The 17,013-nt window shown below is 38.8% G+C and overlaps 1 protein-coding gene across 3 annotated transcripts in view; it reads left to right on the forward strand.

Moving 5' to 3' along the window:
* The first annotated feature begins 14,519 nt into the window (after nt 1-14,519).
* The window catches only part of LYPLAL1 (lysophospholipase like 1), a 45,940-nt gene continuing 43,446 nt past the window's right edge, over nt 14,520-17,013 (forward strand). For all 3 annotated transcript variants that reach the window (XM_081224919.1, XM_081224921.1, XM_081224920.1), the window contains exon 1: nt 14,520-14,624. In XM_081224919.1, the coding sequence (XP_081081045.1) occupies nt 14,531-14,624 (94 nt within the window). In that variant the 5' untranslated portion in view covers nt 14,520-14,530. The remainder of the gene's footprint in view (nt 14,625-17,013) is intronic.

A 17,013-nucleotide genomic window follows, 5' to 3' on the forward strand; every position in this document is an offset into this window, starting at 1 on the left:
TTTGCTGTCAGTGCCAGCCTGGGCATTAACCAAGTCTTGATGCATGAATCTCCCTGTCGCCACCACCAACAGCTGTGGCTGGGAGAATTTAAGCATATTTTTCAAGCCTTGTATAGGATGTGTAAAGGTTCTTCTACTCTACCTCCCAATGTAAAGCATTACTTCATAGAAGAAAGCCTTATTTTATGTTGATTTTTAAGCCTTTCACACAACATAAATATAAAAAGCTTTATCTGAGTTTACTTGTACTGTCTCACTCAAGACGGATCTTAAAAATGCTTTAAGAATCTCCGCCTTGCTCGTCATGTGTTAGGGTGTGTGTGAGAGCAGGAAAGAAAAAGCCAAGGATTAAGTTTGTTTATCTTAAAATTTTTAGCTTGTCGTCAATCATTTCATTTTAATGTGCTACATCATGCTACAGTAATTGTTTTAACCCGTTTCCTGCTGGCCATACCAAACCTTCTGTGAAATCAATTTAAAGGGTTTTTTTCTGAAATTTTTCTCCAGAAAATAAGGAAAATAAAGATTTGAAGTGATTATACAAATAATTACAGCAAAATCCAACTATTTAAGTAGAGTTTGAACATATTTTTCACTACTGGCTCACAATTTTTAGCATATTTGTCATGCAAGGCACTGGGCTATATATATTTTGCAGCATATAAAAACACCTAGATTAAATGGGTCAATCAGTTCATTAACTAATTAATTAACTTCCTGCTTCACTTTTTCTCTAATTACATAGCTGTTAATATTTGTTTAGGAGAGCCAAACATGATATAATCATTTTCATAAGCTATTATTCCATGTTATAGAAGTTCTGTAACACAAAAATCACACAATTATAGTATCCTTAAAAAAAAAAAAAAAACCCTTCCCCCATCCAAAAGAAAAGTTATAAATTTAGGCCAATATAAACTTGTCAGAGTTCTCCCTCTCAATTTCATACCAGGGCGTGGTGCTACACAGCTGGGGAGCTGAGCTAATAAGTGTTGAAAAATGAAAAATGCTGCTTTATGCCATCACATAAACTGGCGAAAATAATACTTTTACCTCAACCCCATTTTTGACAAACAAATGCCAAAATGCAGATGCTGTAAGAATGAAACTTTATGGTATTAGACTTGTGGGACAAACGGGTCTTGTGGGATTTTCTATTTATTGAATACTATATGTAATAAGAAGTGGCATAACATTTATAAAATCTAATCACTTTTTGCTCCTTTTTGAACCTCAATGCAGTCATTTCCAGAAAAGCTGTTGGAAACACTGCCTAATGATCTATTTATCCAGTAGCGAAACAGGATTATCCCTTTTACAAGGAGACTGAGCTTTCCCTAACAATATAAATACTGTAATGTGAATGCACACTTTGAAGATTTTGAGGAATACCATGCTCAACAAACATTTATCGAACAACTACAACAGAATTCAGAGTGAGGCTAAGTGTTCTCATGTAATTTACATTCAATACTGAAATCAGGATCCAGCTGATTTTTTTGGGCTGCTATGTTTCCTATCTGATGGCCATTCACTCATTCTCACTTACTCGCCATTCATTCAGCACTCAATCTGCAAACATCTAGTGCAGGTTTACCATGTCCAAGTCACATAGGCCTACTAAGTCATGAGAATTTCACAATTATAGCAAGATGGCCCAAACTGATCATGAGGAGAAATCCCTTCATTCAGGGGCTAGGAGTCAACCTGATGGAGCCAGAACAACGTAAGCAAGGAAAGAGAACCAAGAGCATATACTGTTAGGGTACATTCCTTCCCCACAGAGAAACATTGAACTTCAGTGAAGAGAGGAGACAGAGCAGCTCACGACCCTCTCCTAAGGCTTCTAGGTGTTGTTAGGGTCCAGTGGCTGGGAATTTCTGATTATATTTAAAGAACTGTGATTGTCTATTCTATACATGCCTTCCCTGATTTTCCATAGCTAGAAATATATTCTCTTTCCTCTGAACTTATTAAAATTGTACCTGTAACCTTCTTATAGAAGTTACTAGTATGTATCTTACATTATAGATATGTATACCTCTTGTCTCCCTACAAAATGTAAACTCCTAAGGGTAGGACCAAAGTCTGATGTATCTTTCAGTCACCAACAGTATTTAGCATGGTGCATTTTGAATATTCTGTCATTTGGTTGAATAAATGTCGTCAATGGAATCAAACAATACATAATCTAATACTCACAGCATCAGATAATACTTATTGCAGTAGTAAATAAAGACAAAAACGTAAATACTAGTTGAGAAAACTAAAAAGCATGCCTAATATTTGGGAGAAATACCATTTAGGCAGTCTAAGTCATGTGCTGATCAATAAGTGATAGGAGAAATGAGGGAAATCTGATTACAGTTTTTAAAATGTGGAATTATATGAAGAAGCCACTGAAAAGTGACTTTTCCCAAATTCCCCAAAGTATTTGAATATATTTTATAGGACACAACCGAAGACTACCGTTACATGAGCAGAGACATATTATCATTTTTATGTTCCATAATTTAATAAAATGCATCACTGGAGTATTTTCCTCACAAACAAATGCAAATTCTGCAAATGGCAGATGGTTTCCAGGAACAAGTCTATTCCCCAATCACTATTATTAATCTCAGTGTTACTACTACTGAGTTACTACTCAGTTTACCATTACATACACTGAAATGGTAAAAACAAGAAGGATTTTGGTTCATTGTAGTAGGTTCTAACTATTAAGCAGATGGCTTTAAAATGTATTTTTTTCTCATCACCCTGCTGCTATACTCTGAGCTATAGAGAGGAATCATGAGTTCTTTAAGAATATAGACTTGTCAGTTATCTTTGTTTTAGTGCACCGGATATAGCTGGCAATCTACTGGTGCTATTGACATTTTGCCTAACTTGGCTAAATAATTTCACTCCGGAAGAGAGGATTATTTTAAATAGATAGATAGGTGTGAATATCTATATATATATGTTATTCTAGACTCGGAATGTTCACATTGGGGAAGTGGTGAACACCAGAAAACTTTAAATTAACATGAGACATATGGATATGTGAGAAATCACTGATTTTATATCACTTACTATGAGATTTTTTTCCTCCACTTGAATTCAAATGATGACCATCACAATACAACTTCACTGGACTAGACACAAAATAAGCAAAAGGCTTAAGTGAGCTTAAGTGAATCAACAGCAAAACAGCGAGGCATGACAAAAACACTCTTAGGGATGCAATAAAGCACTTTTTTCAAACAATGTGGGAGGTGGGCAAGACACTTCAGCAGAACAGCTTGGACTATAGCCATGTGGTATGTGGTGACATCTTTTGAGGAAAGGATTTAGTCAACCACAGGTCAAGGAAGGAACTAATGATAAACAGTGACAATCTCAGAGAACAACAGCCATAGCCACAAATTAAAGTTCACTCTTCAAAGGACTTCATATTAAGCTTCAGATCCCAAAATAATTGGCATGATTAGCATAACCTTTGAATATAAAGAACAACCTTTTTTCTAACCTGTGATATGGACCACTACAGAAAAGGAAAAAAAAGAAATAGTTGTTTCTTTTTTCTTTACAGTATTTGCGTGCCTTTTATTTTCTTTTTTTAACTTACATGATCTTTTAAATGAAATCCCTAGAGAAGCTTCTTGGATTGTCCCTACTGAAAATGCCTTAGAGATGTGTAGAACACAGTTAAGAAATGGTTGCTGTTGAGTACAAAGAGTCTGACTGAACTTTTAACACCACACATTCTATTTTTCTTCTCTTCTTTTCCTTATTCAGAAATGAACAAGCCCTTGAATGATGTGATGAGGGAAACTTGGTGCTTTACACAATGCACAACTTGTAGGAAAAACTGCATGTACCTTGTGTTTATGACCAGAGCCACGGGTCAAAATGAAATAATCAAGAGATTTCATTTGCAGTGCATTTTTATGTTTTCTGGAAGTTTGTTTTAAGACAAGGAACATATTTATTGATAGTTCAGTCTCTTCATTGGTCTAATGAATGGCTTAAAGACAATGATGAGACCTGAGTCTGTGTGTGTGTGTACTGAAGAAAACATGGAATTTACCTTCTCTACTCCCATTCTAGTATGTTCTCCCTGAATAAGCAACAAATTGGTGGTAGCTATTACCCCAAGTGGTTTCCAGATGTTATCCACGTGACTGAACAGAACTATTCTCTGACAAGAGAGGCAAGTGATGGGAATTGTTAGTATATGTGATGATTTTAATAACCATTAAGCACACTTTTTTGTCTATCAACTCCACCTGCACAATGTAAAAAACCTACACAAATAGGATACTTTTTGTGGGAAAGAGGAAGATTTAAATCTATATAGCATATGCGAATCTTTCTTTTTTAAAAACAAAAAATAAACTAACTTAATGAAAGCTGGTTATTATTTATCTTTTAATGTTTTAAACTTTTCTAAGACTAAATTTTGTGCTTATGCTCTATAGAAAGGCATGTACATTCTTACAGTCTATGTTAAGATATGACAAGCCTTTTTGATGTCTTATTACATAGTCTAGGTAAAAATCTGCTTTTAAATTGTTTTCAGCTAACATTGAACACTGATGCACTTTCTATTTTTTTGTTAAGAAAAATAAATAATTCACACTTTTGCAAGTGAAGGTATGTACTTTTTCTGGCTTTCGTTAAATTATACTATTGGAAGCAAGTGCCAGCAGACTTCGTGGGTGGCATTTCTCACTGAGATGCAAGACATGAATCAATATTTTTATTAGAGTCAACCCACTTGTCTTCATAAACAAAATATTGTTAATGTTTTTCCATTTAGACTTCAATGCTGGTAAGAAGAACATACAAATTGTTAGAAGAAAGAAATAAACTACTCAGATAAACAGTTTTTCAAAGACCATCACTGGTACAAATTGAAGCAAGAAGTTGAGTTTTTTGCCAGTGGAATTTCCAAAAGCTAATGTTTAGTGAGTGTTTTAAAAATGTAAATTATTGAATAGATTGCTTATTTCTCTCGTACTTTTACTATTGACACAAATGTAGTGAATGATATTTTTTGAACGTCCTTTGGCTATTACACATTCTATAACAACCGCATAAATATAAACTAGTGGGGGGTATGGGAGAAAAAAGTAAATGACAATTCGTTCTCCACACATGTGCACACACACACACACAAATACACACCTGCAGCCTGCCTTCAAGTGAGAGAATCATTGTAAAGTTTGTAGCACGGTGGCAACATTAAATGGAAGCTCTTTACTTTTGTTGGTATTGTTTTTTAGGGCCAGAGTAGGGAAGTGGGAAAGACAGAAAAGTAAATGGTCAAACGTCCATATGCAGTGTTTGTAATGGCCACGCGTGCTGGAGGAACAGGTAAGAGGGGCATTTGGGCTCAATAAAGACTAGACAAAGGAAGAGAAGATAGATTTGAGATTTGAAGAATGAATAGGTTAGTAAAGGAGGGAAGAGCTATGCCTGGCTGAGAGATCAGAATGGGCAAAGGCAAAGGGGCCCAGGGTGGCACAGCACATGGGGAGAACTCTTGCTGTTCAACATCATGAAAAGAGTAGAACAGATTGGCTGTCTCCAGAAATAAACAGGAAAAATAAAGAGGTATGTTCCTGAACAGTGTTTTGAAAATTGCTTTGTAAAATCAACTTTTATATCAGATGTAAAAGCACCTAAAAAAAGGACTGTGAAGAATCCTTTTATTGTCTAGGCACTGGGACTGCAAAGATGGAAAAAATCCAATCTGCCTTCAGAAAGGTCAATGAAATATACTCAATTAAATATAAATTATGCCATATTTAATTTGTCTTGTATATATAGACTTTGAGGTGTATATCATGCTTTCTTAAAGTGAGGCATTCCCATAAAAATGACCTCATTTCCTTGTTCTTGTCATGCTCAGATCTGAAAGTATCATCTTCAAGAAAAGTGTTTTCTAAGTAGGGTAACTTGACCTCAAGAGTGTACAATACAGTCCTTTGGAATGTGGAAAGAAGATATTAAAACTTGTTTACATCTTATTTTTATCCCAAGCTTTTAAATTTCTACTTTATGTTTTGTGTGCATAGAATGTATTACTAAATAATGCATTCATATAACTTATAAGTAAATAAATATACATATACAAGAGATGTGCTAAAAACTTTTTAGTGATAGGGCATATATAACAGAAAAATTCTGGAGATGATCTCTATAGAAGTTAATTATTTTTCTCCTACCAATTAAGCTGGATGATACGGTAGCTAGCACCAGGTGGAGAGTGCTGCTTTGGTTTAGCTGAAGATATAAAGCACGGGGCTTCTCATAAGCTTTGCTTGCTGGGAATCGGAATGATCTTGTCACCATTAATCTTATATGTTGTTGCTTTCAAAACTATAAAAGCATGGAGCAAGATAGTCACACCTGAGGTTCATATATTTCTAGGGAGTCCTTTGGTGGATTCAGAAAACCCCCAAAGTGCACTGGTGTGTGTGTGTGTGTGTGTCTCCCTTTCACTTGAAATGGCCCATAACTTTAAGCTGAATCTTAAGAAGACCATGACCAGCCCCTACCCAACACCACCAACAATTTAATAGACTTATCACAGGACTGCAAGGTCGGATCTTAACAGAGGGCACCGCAAAACAGACGAAAGCTTCAAGTGAGCTTTATTAGGGGGCGCTCCCGGGCGAGGTTCACTGGTCCGAGAGAAAGGAGTCAGAGAAGTCGCACCCGGGCGAGGGTTGGGCAAGATTTTATAGGGGAAGAAGGGAAAGGGGTGTGGTGAATCTGGGAGGGTGCAGGGTATTCCTTATTTGGTGGTCTCTTCGGGTATCGTGGCAATATCTGGTGCCGGTTGCATCAGTCTTGGGACCGTTAGTCCTGCCCCTCGAAAGGCGGGAAGGCTGGGCCGGGTGGAAGGTCCCCAGGTCAGTTCCTGGAACTGGGTGGTCCGGAAAGTCTCCAGGTCAGTTTCTGGAACTGGGTGGTCCGGAGAGTTTCGGTCTGATGCAACCTGTGAATCTGATTGCGTTCCCCTGCCTCGGGCCAGTTGGCCTTACAAGGACAAAATCTTGTCTTTGTGGGCTGGCTGACCTGTGTGCTCCAAACACATATGCCACATTTTAAGCAACCAGCCTTCCTGGATTATGGCTCATTCCTTGTCCTTAGGACCTATTTCCTCTTCTCATTCAGGGTTACGTCCTAGTTTTGTTTTATTCCCACTACACGATCTCTTGCCAATGAGCTCTCTGATTTTCAAAAAATTCTGCTTCCCAAGTGAAGCCAGAACCAGTCCTAATATTGTGATCCTGGCTCTGCCCTTGTCTGGTTTCCTCCAAGTTTTGGCCTGTCCACCTCTCTGGCTCTTCCTGGCTACTGCCAACACGACCAATGACAGGTAGATGTCTGAAGGGGTGTAGAGTTTCACTCTTCCTTCAGGCTTTTCCTTCAAAATATAACTCAATTAAAAGCATAATTCAATTCCAACAAGTAATATTTACGATTCCATTCTAGGCATCTCAGGAAGGTACAAAAATAAGTAAAATATGTCCTGCAAGTAAAATAGGTCTTGCACTTAAGGAAACTACAGTTTAGTAGATCACAGGGATAGCAGGAAAAGTATTTAAACCTAGGTTTCATACCTCAAAGCCACTGCACCTTCCACCATACAACACAAACCAGGTGGGAATTGTGTGTGGGTTTGTAGATTTTCAACACTGTTTAATAAAAACACTTCTTTTCACTTATATTCTTTTATTCTCTTAAGCTGTGAAGGCAAATGAAACAAGTGTATACAAATGAAAACATGTGATGAGTGCCAAATTAACATTCTGAATTATCACTGCCTTAAACTCCTGTTTTATCCCTTGCATCTATTTATCTATTGTGATAGTAGCACATAACATGGAATTTATCATCTTAGCCATTTTTAAGTGTACCGTTCAGAAGTGCTTAGTCACATTGTTGTGAAACAGATCTCCAGAACTGTCTCATCTTTTAAATCTGAAGCTCTATCTGAAATCCTATACTCATTAAACAGCAACTCTTCTTTTCCGTCTTGCCTCAGCCCCTGGTAACCACCATCCTACTTTCTGTTTCTATGAATTTGACTACTCTAGACACCTCATATATGTGGAATCATACAGTACGTGTCCTCTTGTGAATGGCTTATTTCACTCACCATAATGTCCTCAAGTTTCCCTCATGCTGTAGCATGTGACAGAATTTCCTTCCTTTTTAAGGCTGAATAATATTCCACTGTATCATATACCTTACTCTATCCACTCATCTCCTGATGGACATTTGGGCTGCTTCCATCTCTTGACTATTTTGAATAGTACTGCTATAAACATAGGAGTGCAAATATCTCTTCAAGACCCTGCTTTCAGTTATTTTGAATATATTCACTTGCATCCATTTTTAACCTATACAAAGAAAATTTTCTCCTAAAGACTTATATTTTGCCAGCATTTTATAAAAAATTCTCTGAAAGTATAATTAGACAAAGGAATGGTATTTGCCTTTAGGATATGAATTAAGGAGAATTTTACAGTTTCTGTATTTTCTTAATTAAATACAGAGATGACAATAGAAAATCCATTGTCATACCTTTACATAAAATATTTTCCATTGGTCAATAATATAGACAGATAGATAGGCAGAAAATAGTCCACTTCAGAATAAATTGCACTTACTTTCTAAATTGCAAAGATTGATTCATATGATCTGATTGTCTTCTTAAAAGATCTTTTTAAATTCTTTTTTTCCTGGCTTTAGAAATCATCAGGAAGAGAGTAGAAAGAGAGAGTAAAGGTACTAAAATCAGCCACACAAGAAAGGAGGAGAATTGTATTTGCTGATATTTCTGATACTACTAAATAAAAGTTTGTGCAGTACAATTAAGAGTTTTGAGCCAAGCATAATTAAATGTCAGAGGTATACTTATAAAAGTGGCATGTGTCACAAATTTAAACTCCTTCATGATCTCAGAATCATAGAACTCGAGAGCTTATCAATCCCTACTCCCTGATTTCACAGTTGGATAAACTGATTCAAAGAGACTAATGGTCTGTTTAATGTTACATAGCTTGTTACTCCTGAAGCTGGAACATCATTTCAATATTCTGCTCACTGCATGCTACTGTGCCATTATGCTGTTATGATTACATATATATTTCATCTGCTCTTAAATGAACGTAGCAGGACATAGATGTTCAGACTGTATTAAGAGGGAAGTTACTCTTTTTGCTTTGCTTTTCTTTTCTTTTTTTAAATATGTGTACGGAATGCATCATCTTCCCCTCAGCCTATGGGATGGTTTGAAGATTGAGACTTCCCTGCCCTCAAGGGAACAAGATCTGGTTAGGCGTTGCTAATACCTCTTGCTCTGAATTTGAAGAGCCATCAAGATCTGTTATAGAAGGCAAAGAATGGATGCTAGGGTACATAGACATTCCGAAAATCAATGCAGGGATTCCCATGAGGGATGTGAGGACATAGAGGAAGTGGACTAGGAAGCGTTTCCAGAAAGTATCAATAGCTTAGGAATATGAGAACTGGTCATGGGAAGTGCTCCAAAGGGAGGTGATCCCTTTCCTAAAGAAGAATCATGTCACAATGCAAACAACATTGTTGCAGTTTCCAGTCACATACACTGACCACCGAGCCTACGTCTGAGGCAGAAACTTCCACCGTCCTCAACCAAGTCCTGTACACTGCTTTGGTGTGAATCACTCTGACTGTGAATAGTCCAGCAGGAGTGACAAGTGCCCACGCTCCAAGATTGTATTTAGTCCGTATCTGAGTAACTCATGTGTCATCCCCCCATGCTGCCTCAGCCTAGCTCACAATACCCCAGGTGACCCATCTGCTGTGAAATGGCCCCATGTCTGCCATGCATATCTAGTAGGAGTAGTGGGTTATCAAAGGAGGATTCCCCACACCTGCATTTAGAAGGACTGAACTGAAAAAACTTAAGGTCCCTAGAACTGAGGAAATGGCTACACTAAAGTTTATAATCTCATATAGCCATTCATTTCTAAAAAGTTCATTCTTATTGTTTAATAAGAATTCAGGACCTTTAAGTATTCTCTAGTTTTTCTTTCATAAATGGATAAGGGGAAAGTATAAAGGAACTTACTTTGTTAGTTTATAAAATTTTAACCAGTGTTATTACCTAACACTGAGATATTTTGTCCAATGTGTACGTACTGTTAATGTATATGTGTTTCTCTCTTTGAATAATGCAACAGATAAAAACCAACCAATGCAAAGAGGGTAAGATTTGATGCTCAAGAATGAGGAAAACAACAAATGCATAAACTGTGTATTGTCTGATGACTAAAGTGATTCCAATTAACTGTGATCATTTGAAAGTACCAAATATACTACTCTAAATGGCTTATCTTACAATCATTCTGAAGCCAATAAGTGTGTCCTAAAGGATTTCTAAACACATAGTGTCACAGCAAACTAAACTCTCACCTTACCATTTATCTTTAGATCCCAATAGATATTGAAACATTGCAAAAAGGGAGGGGTTTTGTTTGTTTGTTTTTTGCTTTTATTTTATTTACTTGTTTTCCTGAGGTTAAACACTGAAGTTACCAAAAGGGAGTGCATCAATAATGGGCATATAGATTGGCTGAAAGGAAACGAGTTAAAAACAAAAAAAAATTAAGAGATACACAAAGAGTAAAAGAATGTATGAAGAAAAATCTTCCAGGGATAACTCTTCCCCCAAGTTCAAAATGGCAAAAGATCCACCAGAAAAGAAGCAAACAACCATCCTGGGACTTAATTACATGCAAAGTAATGCATGAAAGGAACATGAAAGTTACAAAACAAAGTTACATGAAAGGAACAAAACATTTTTGTTCAATAGTTTCCTACCAGATGGCATTTCTAAATACAGTAATCTAAAACCTTCTGTTTGTTCTATGAATAAAGATGAAAGGAATAGCAACAATAGCTAAGCATTGAAATCACTGGAAATAAAAGAGTATTTTGATTAGGTTTATAAGAATCTGGCTTATACCAATAATGATCCTAAATGTGGGAAGCCTCAAGTTCTAGAGGAAACTCAGAATCCCAGCATTCAGGTACTGCTTGTCTACCTGCTCAAAGTGATGCTCATTCAAGGTGAACTGGTGCTCATTCAAGGTGGAGGAGCAAACCAGGAATTAAAACCAGACTTGGGGATAATCTGAAGAAACACAGAACTCCTAATAGATAGAGACTCTAAAGGGCTACAATCTAAATCCCAGAAGCATTTTTTTTCCTAAAATAGAAGAGTTGGGACATACCCTAATTTTTGTGAGCTACTGTGTAAATGTGTGAGACTGGACTTTGGCGTCAGATAGAACCAATATACAAATCAAGGCTCTATAACTGACTGGCAGTATGAACTTGAGTCAAGTTCTTTACCCCTCTGAGCCTCACTGGCAAAAACAGATAGTAATACTGCACAGTTTTCTTACCCACCAGGGTTCTTGGCCTCCTTAATCAATAGGAATTGATAAGAGACCAGACAAGACATTCAGGCAAGGCTTTACTGGGGCCCCTGCTGCAGCCGCCGGGAGCAAGAACAAGCAACAGGTCCCCTTGCTTGCTCCCTGGAGGCGGGGGAGAGCTAGTTCCTTATATGGGGTGAGGGGAGGGATGTGTCCAAGGGTCAGGCCGGAGGGGTGCCTTAGATGGTTTGCCTACCCCTCTGGTGGTGCTGTGTGCAGGGGGCTCGTGCAGTCCCCTGATTGTGCTCCTGGCTCTTCAGAAGTGGCAATTGGGTTTTTGGTCTTTTTGTATCTTGTTGTTCATTATTTGACCCAACTGCTCATACATGCAGTTATTTTTAGTCCCTTATAGTTTCTTTGTATTTTGTAGGAGACGTCTGTCCAGGTGCAAGTACTGCAGCAAAGGGTCCCAGGTTCCAGCCTGTCTCAGTTTTATGGGAATTTACTTATGATACCTAGTTATGCCCCAATGTTTTACTCTTTTTTACTATTACTATTTTACTATTATTAGCAATAATAATCATAATAATTATGTTTCTGATATTTTTGCCATTTCAAAAGCATGGGGTAGTGCACAGAAAGTTTTTCTGGCAGTAAATGGATTTCTAAGAGTAGAACTCAAAGCCTTACCTGGCATATCTCCAGTGGTCACTCCTCCTATAGCACTGCCCTCTTCTCACCTGGCTCTTGAAAGTTATCAAGAATTCAAGTGGGGAAGGCAGATCTAGAGACAGAAGTAATTTTTTTTTTTTTTTTTTACTTGGAGTATAGCTGCTTTACAATGCTGTGTTAGTTTCTGCTGTACAATGAAGTGAATCACCTATATGTATACATATATCCCCTCCCTCTTGGACCTCCCTCCCAGCCCACCCCTCCATCCCACCCATCTAGGTCATCACAGAGCACCAAGCTGAGCTTCCTGTGCTTTACAGCAGATTCCCACTAGCTATCTATTTTACTCATGGTAGCGTATATAGGTCAATCCTAATCTAGAAGCAATTTTTGAGAATTGGCTATCAGAGCTCTGCCCATCCCAGCCTGTCCTCATTAATGACTTCATTCTCAGTCCTCTCTGCTGAAGATCTAGAGGCTTGTGAAAGAAAACAAGAGTTACTTTTTGATCTGGTTAACTAATGGCATGTAGGGCCATTCCCAGGGACAGCATTGGTATAACACTGATAGCATAGAGCTTATCTTGGCATCTGAAGATAAACAGTTTAGTCACCTGGGAGTAGCATAATTACCTTGAACAAATAAAAGATATGTTGCAATTGCTTAAATATGGAGCAGACTACAATGAATGGAAGGCTGGTGTTTAATGGCTCTTAAAGTTCCACTGGGTTGTTTGTTGAACTTTACAAGAGGAGTGAGCCACCTGCTGGGACTGAAGCCCTCAGTATTAAATGATGTCTATGATTAGGCCTTGATATAGAAAGCAATTCCTTTTTTTTTTTTTTGGTACTTTAAAAATTGTGATAAAATATACATAACAAAAAATTTACCATTTTAACCATTTTTAAGTGTATAGTTTCAGTGGCACTAAGTACATTCACAATGTTGTATAACCATCACCATTTCCAGAAATTTTTCATCATCCCAAACAGAAACTCTGTACCCATTAAACAACAACTTCCCATCATCTCCCCCCAGCCCCCCGTCCTGGCTTAAAGCCCTTGGTAACCACTATTCTACTCTACTCTGTCTTTAAGAATCTGTCTATTCTAGAGACCACGTATAGGTGGGATCATAAAATATTTGTCTTTTATGTCCAGTTTATTTTCAAGGTTCATCTGTGTTGTATCAGAATTTCATTCCTTTTTAAGGCTGAATAATATTCCAATGTATGGGTATACCACATTTTCTTTTCCATCCACCCATCCATGGACACTTCGGTTGTTTCCACCTTTTAGCTGTTGTGAATAATGCTGCTATCAACACTGGTATGCAAGTATCTGAGGCTGTGCTTCCATTTCTTTTGTATGTATACCTAGAAGGTGCATTGCTAAATCATATGGTAATTCTGTTTAACTTTTTAAGGAACCGCCAAACTTTTCCACAGCTGCTGCACCATTTTACATTCTCCTCAGCAATCTTCAAGTGTCCCAACTTCTCCACAAACACTTATTTTGGTTTTTCAATAATGGCCACCTTCAGAAATAGAGACGCAGAGGTAGAGAACAAACTATGGGCACCAAGGGGGGAAAGTGGGGCAGGGGGGATGAATTTGGAGATTGGGATTGACATAAATCCACTAATATGTATAAAATAGATAACTAATAAGACCCTGTGGTATAAAAAATAAATAAAACTAAATAAAAAAAAAAAATGGGGGCTTCCCTGGTGGCGCAGTGGTTGAGAGTCCGCCTGCCGATGCAGGGGACACGGGTTTGTGCCCCGGTCCGGGAAGATCCCACATGCCGCGTTGCGGCTGGGCCCGTGAGCCATGGCCGCTGAGCGTGCCCGTCCGGAGCCTGTGCTCCGCAACGGGAGAGGCAACAACAGTGAGAGGCCCGCGTACCACAAAAAAAAAAAAAAAAAAAAAAAAAAAAAAAAAAAAAACGGCCCCCTAATAGGTATGAAATGGTACCACTTTCAATCTGATTTTCCTAAGCAAACTATTTTTATAAACTACACGAAGAGTTATTATTACATGGCTGTCTTATCCTGAGTATAAAATGCTACAAACATCCTGTGTAAGTCTCACAGGAGAAGGTAAAATATGGTTATGTTAAATTTTAAACATCATAACACCAATATTTCTCTAAATCAAAAGCAATCCTGAGTTTTCGAACTGCAGTTGAAAATCCTACAGCAAAGAAGTATATCCGTGCCTTACCGAAGGGGTCACCTGTATGATACCAGTCTTGGCAAAACCAAAGCCTCAGTACAACCTAAACTGCCTCAGACTTGACCCGGAGGCAGGACTGCGCAGCCTGACTGCGCATGCGCATCTCGAGGCGCGCCCCCTGCCAGCCTACGTGCGCGGGCCCGCGGGAGAGCGTAAGGGCGGGGCTTGTGAATCTCTAGTCGTGGCGGCAGTCATGGCGGCTACGTCGGGTTCAGTTCGCCTGCATCGCTGCATGGTGTCGCCGGCTGGGAGGCACAGCGCCTCTCTGATCTTCCTGCACGGCTCAGGTGGACTACAGTTTTTCGTCCCGGTTACTGCAGCATGGGAAATGCCCCCCCCCCCACTCGGTTTCCCCAGTGTTGCCCTAGTGGGGGAAGCGCTGGCCCCAGTAGGGCGCGGTGGACTCGGAGAGGGTGACTCTCCCCTCGGTAGCCCCGCGGCTGTGGACACACAGGTCTGGTAACCTGTCCCCGGCCGTCCTCCCCGCCCCCCCACCCTTGTCTTCCTTTTGCCTGTCTTGCAGTCACTGGCTGGCCCGCTGTTCTGGCCTTTGTGTCCCGTCATTCGGCCAGCCCTCTGTTTACATTCTCTCCATTGCAACCATTGCCACACATTCCCCCGCCCCATGTCTCTCCCCCAAATTTAAACAGAGCAAGTTAGAAAGGTAAGTCTTTTGCTAGAGACAAATAACATTATCTAGTACTTTTCAGAGTCAGCTACCAGTGTTTGGAATTTTCAACCGCAGTGGATTATTTATCTCCTTTCTGTGAGGGACCATGCCAGGGCTGGAGTGCCTTTTCCCCTTCACTCTTTCCTGCCCCCCATTCCTTCTCCTTTCCCACCCCCCCCTTGTCTTTCAGACCCCAAGATAAAGCACAGAGTCAACTCTGAGTCCCAGGGGCAGGTATTCTCCTTCCACCGCCTGCCTTTAGTGACGTGTTTAATTCTGTATAGCGTTTCTTACACTTAACTGTAGTTACTTCTGACTTCCCCACTTCACTTCTTCCTCAAGATTAAGGACCCTTGTTTGAACCTTTGCATCCCTAGTGCGGCCCAGGGTAAGTTCTTGGGAAGTGTTTTTTAAAGAAATGAAATGCAGCCTGTGTCCCCCTCAGGGGGCCTACCTAAATTTAAAAACAATTCGTTTAGTTTGACTCAGCAGTGGAGATCACAAGATGGTGCATGATTTACTGCCAAGTGAATTATAAGGAAAAAAACTTTGGATAGGCATTATTAAGGCTTTTGGAAAATGAAGAGCTTGTTAGGTTTGCCAGAGGAAGTGGTCTTTAAACTGGGACTTATGTAGGCTTAAAGAGGACAGTGATTGGATAGTGGAGAGGATTGTAAGGTACAGGGTGGAAACCTGGAAATGGGCAGTTGTAGGAAATATTCTTATTTTTAAAATGAGTCTGGGTAGATTGAATAGTTTGTCCATGGTCACTTGGCTATTACTGTGAGTGGTGGTGGAATTGGGATTTGAACCCAGATCTCTGACTCCAGAATCAGTGCTCTGGAGAGGTAAGTTGAAAAAACTCTGAACTAGGATGTATCATTTTGGAAATAGGGAAAAAAAAGGCCAAAGATGTTTGAAGGGAAAGACTTGACTAATGAAATATACTTAGAAGATGAGGGGTCTAAGATGACAGCAATGCTTATAACTCGGAGACTAATACTTATATTATTTGGGGTTCCAAGGGTGTTTATAAGCACCCAGAAATTCCCCAATACCATAGTCCTTTTAATAAGTAAATAATTTCATAAAAAGTCTGAGACTTTTCTTCTTTTTTCCCTGGACAGCTTTGCTTAAAGTTACTATCCTCACTCTTTTCAATTTCAAATTACTGACGTTTTAAAATTTGTAACCATATGTCTCTGAAAGCCAGAGTTGTATGTATATATTTTTTCGCTCTGTGCTTTGAACGAAGAGTTTATCCAAAGAATCCTGCCAGTTATGCAAGTATATTGCAGTTCCTGTGTATTTTGATCTCCAACTTATCGGGAATATGATTTTACATTAGACAATAATATATGTGGTTATGTTATAGGATATGTTTGGCTTCTGGTTAATACAAATGTGGGCAAACCGATTTTAACAGTTTTACCATACTCTTGGAATAAGGTGCTGGCTTTTTAAAGAGCAGACTTTATGAATGGATGGATGCATGTTGTTTTGTAGCATTTAGTTTTGCTTTTCAAGGTTGAAAAAGTGTTTAGAGGCAGATTTTGTTTTTTTAAAAAATCGTGAAAACTTGAGGTTCTCTTCTACGCAGTGGCAGCCATAGAACATCATATAGGAATAGAAGTTATATCTAGCCAACCTAATTTGAGTGTTTCAACTACTAAAATACCGAAAAAATACCTTCTTTCAGGATGATGAAAACAAATGATAGCTTAATTAGCTTTGCTCAGCTTCTCAGATTAGATAAATTCACTATTATACGCTCCATTAGGACACTGTGGTTCTTCTTTCAGTGACATTCACCGTATTTGTAATTACCTAATTTAATGTCTGTATCCCACACTGAGCTCTAAGGTTCACACAGGCCCAAATCATGCATGACTTGCTTTCTCCCCGTATAGTAAGTCTCAGCACATTGACTGAGTTGGTTCTTACTAAATTCACCAGTAACCTCTGTGTTGCTAAATGTAATGGACATTTTTCAGTCATCATTTTAT

This window comes from Mesoplodon bidens (genome assembly GCF_964165515.1).
Source record: "Mesoplodon bidens genome assembly, chromosome: 2".
In the NCBI taxonomy this organism is placed as follows: domain Eukaryota; kingdom Metazoa; phylum Chordata; class Mammalia; order Artiodactyla; family Ziphiidae; genus Mesoplodon; species Mesoplodon bidens.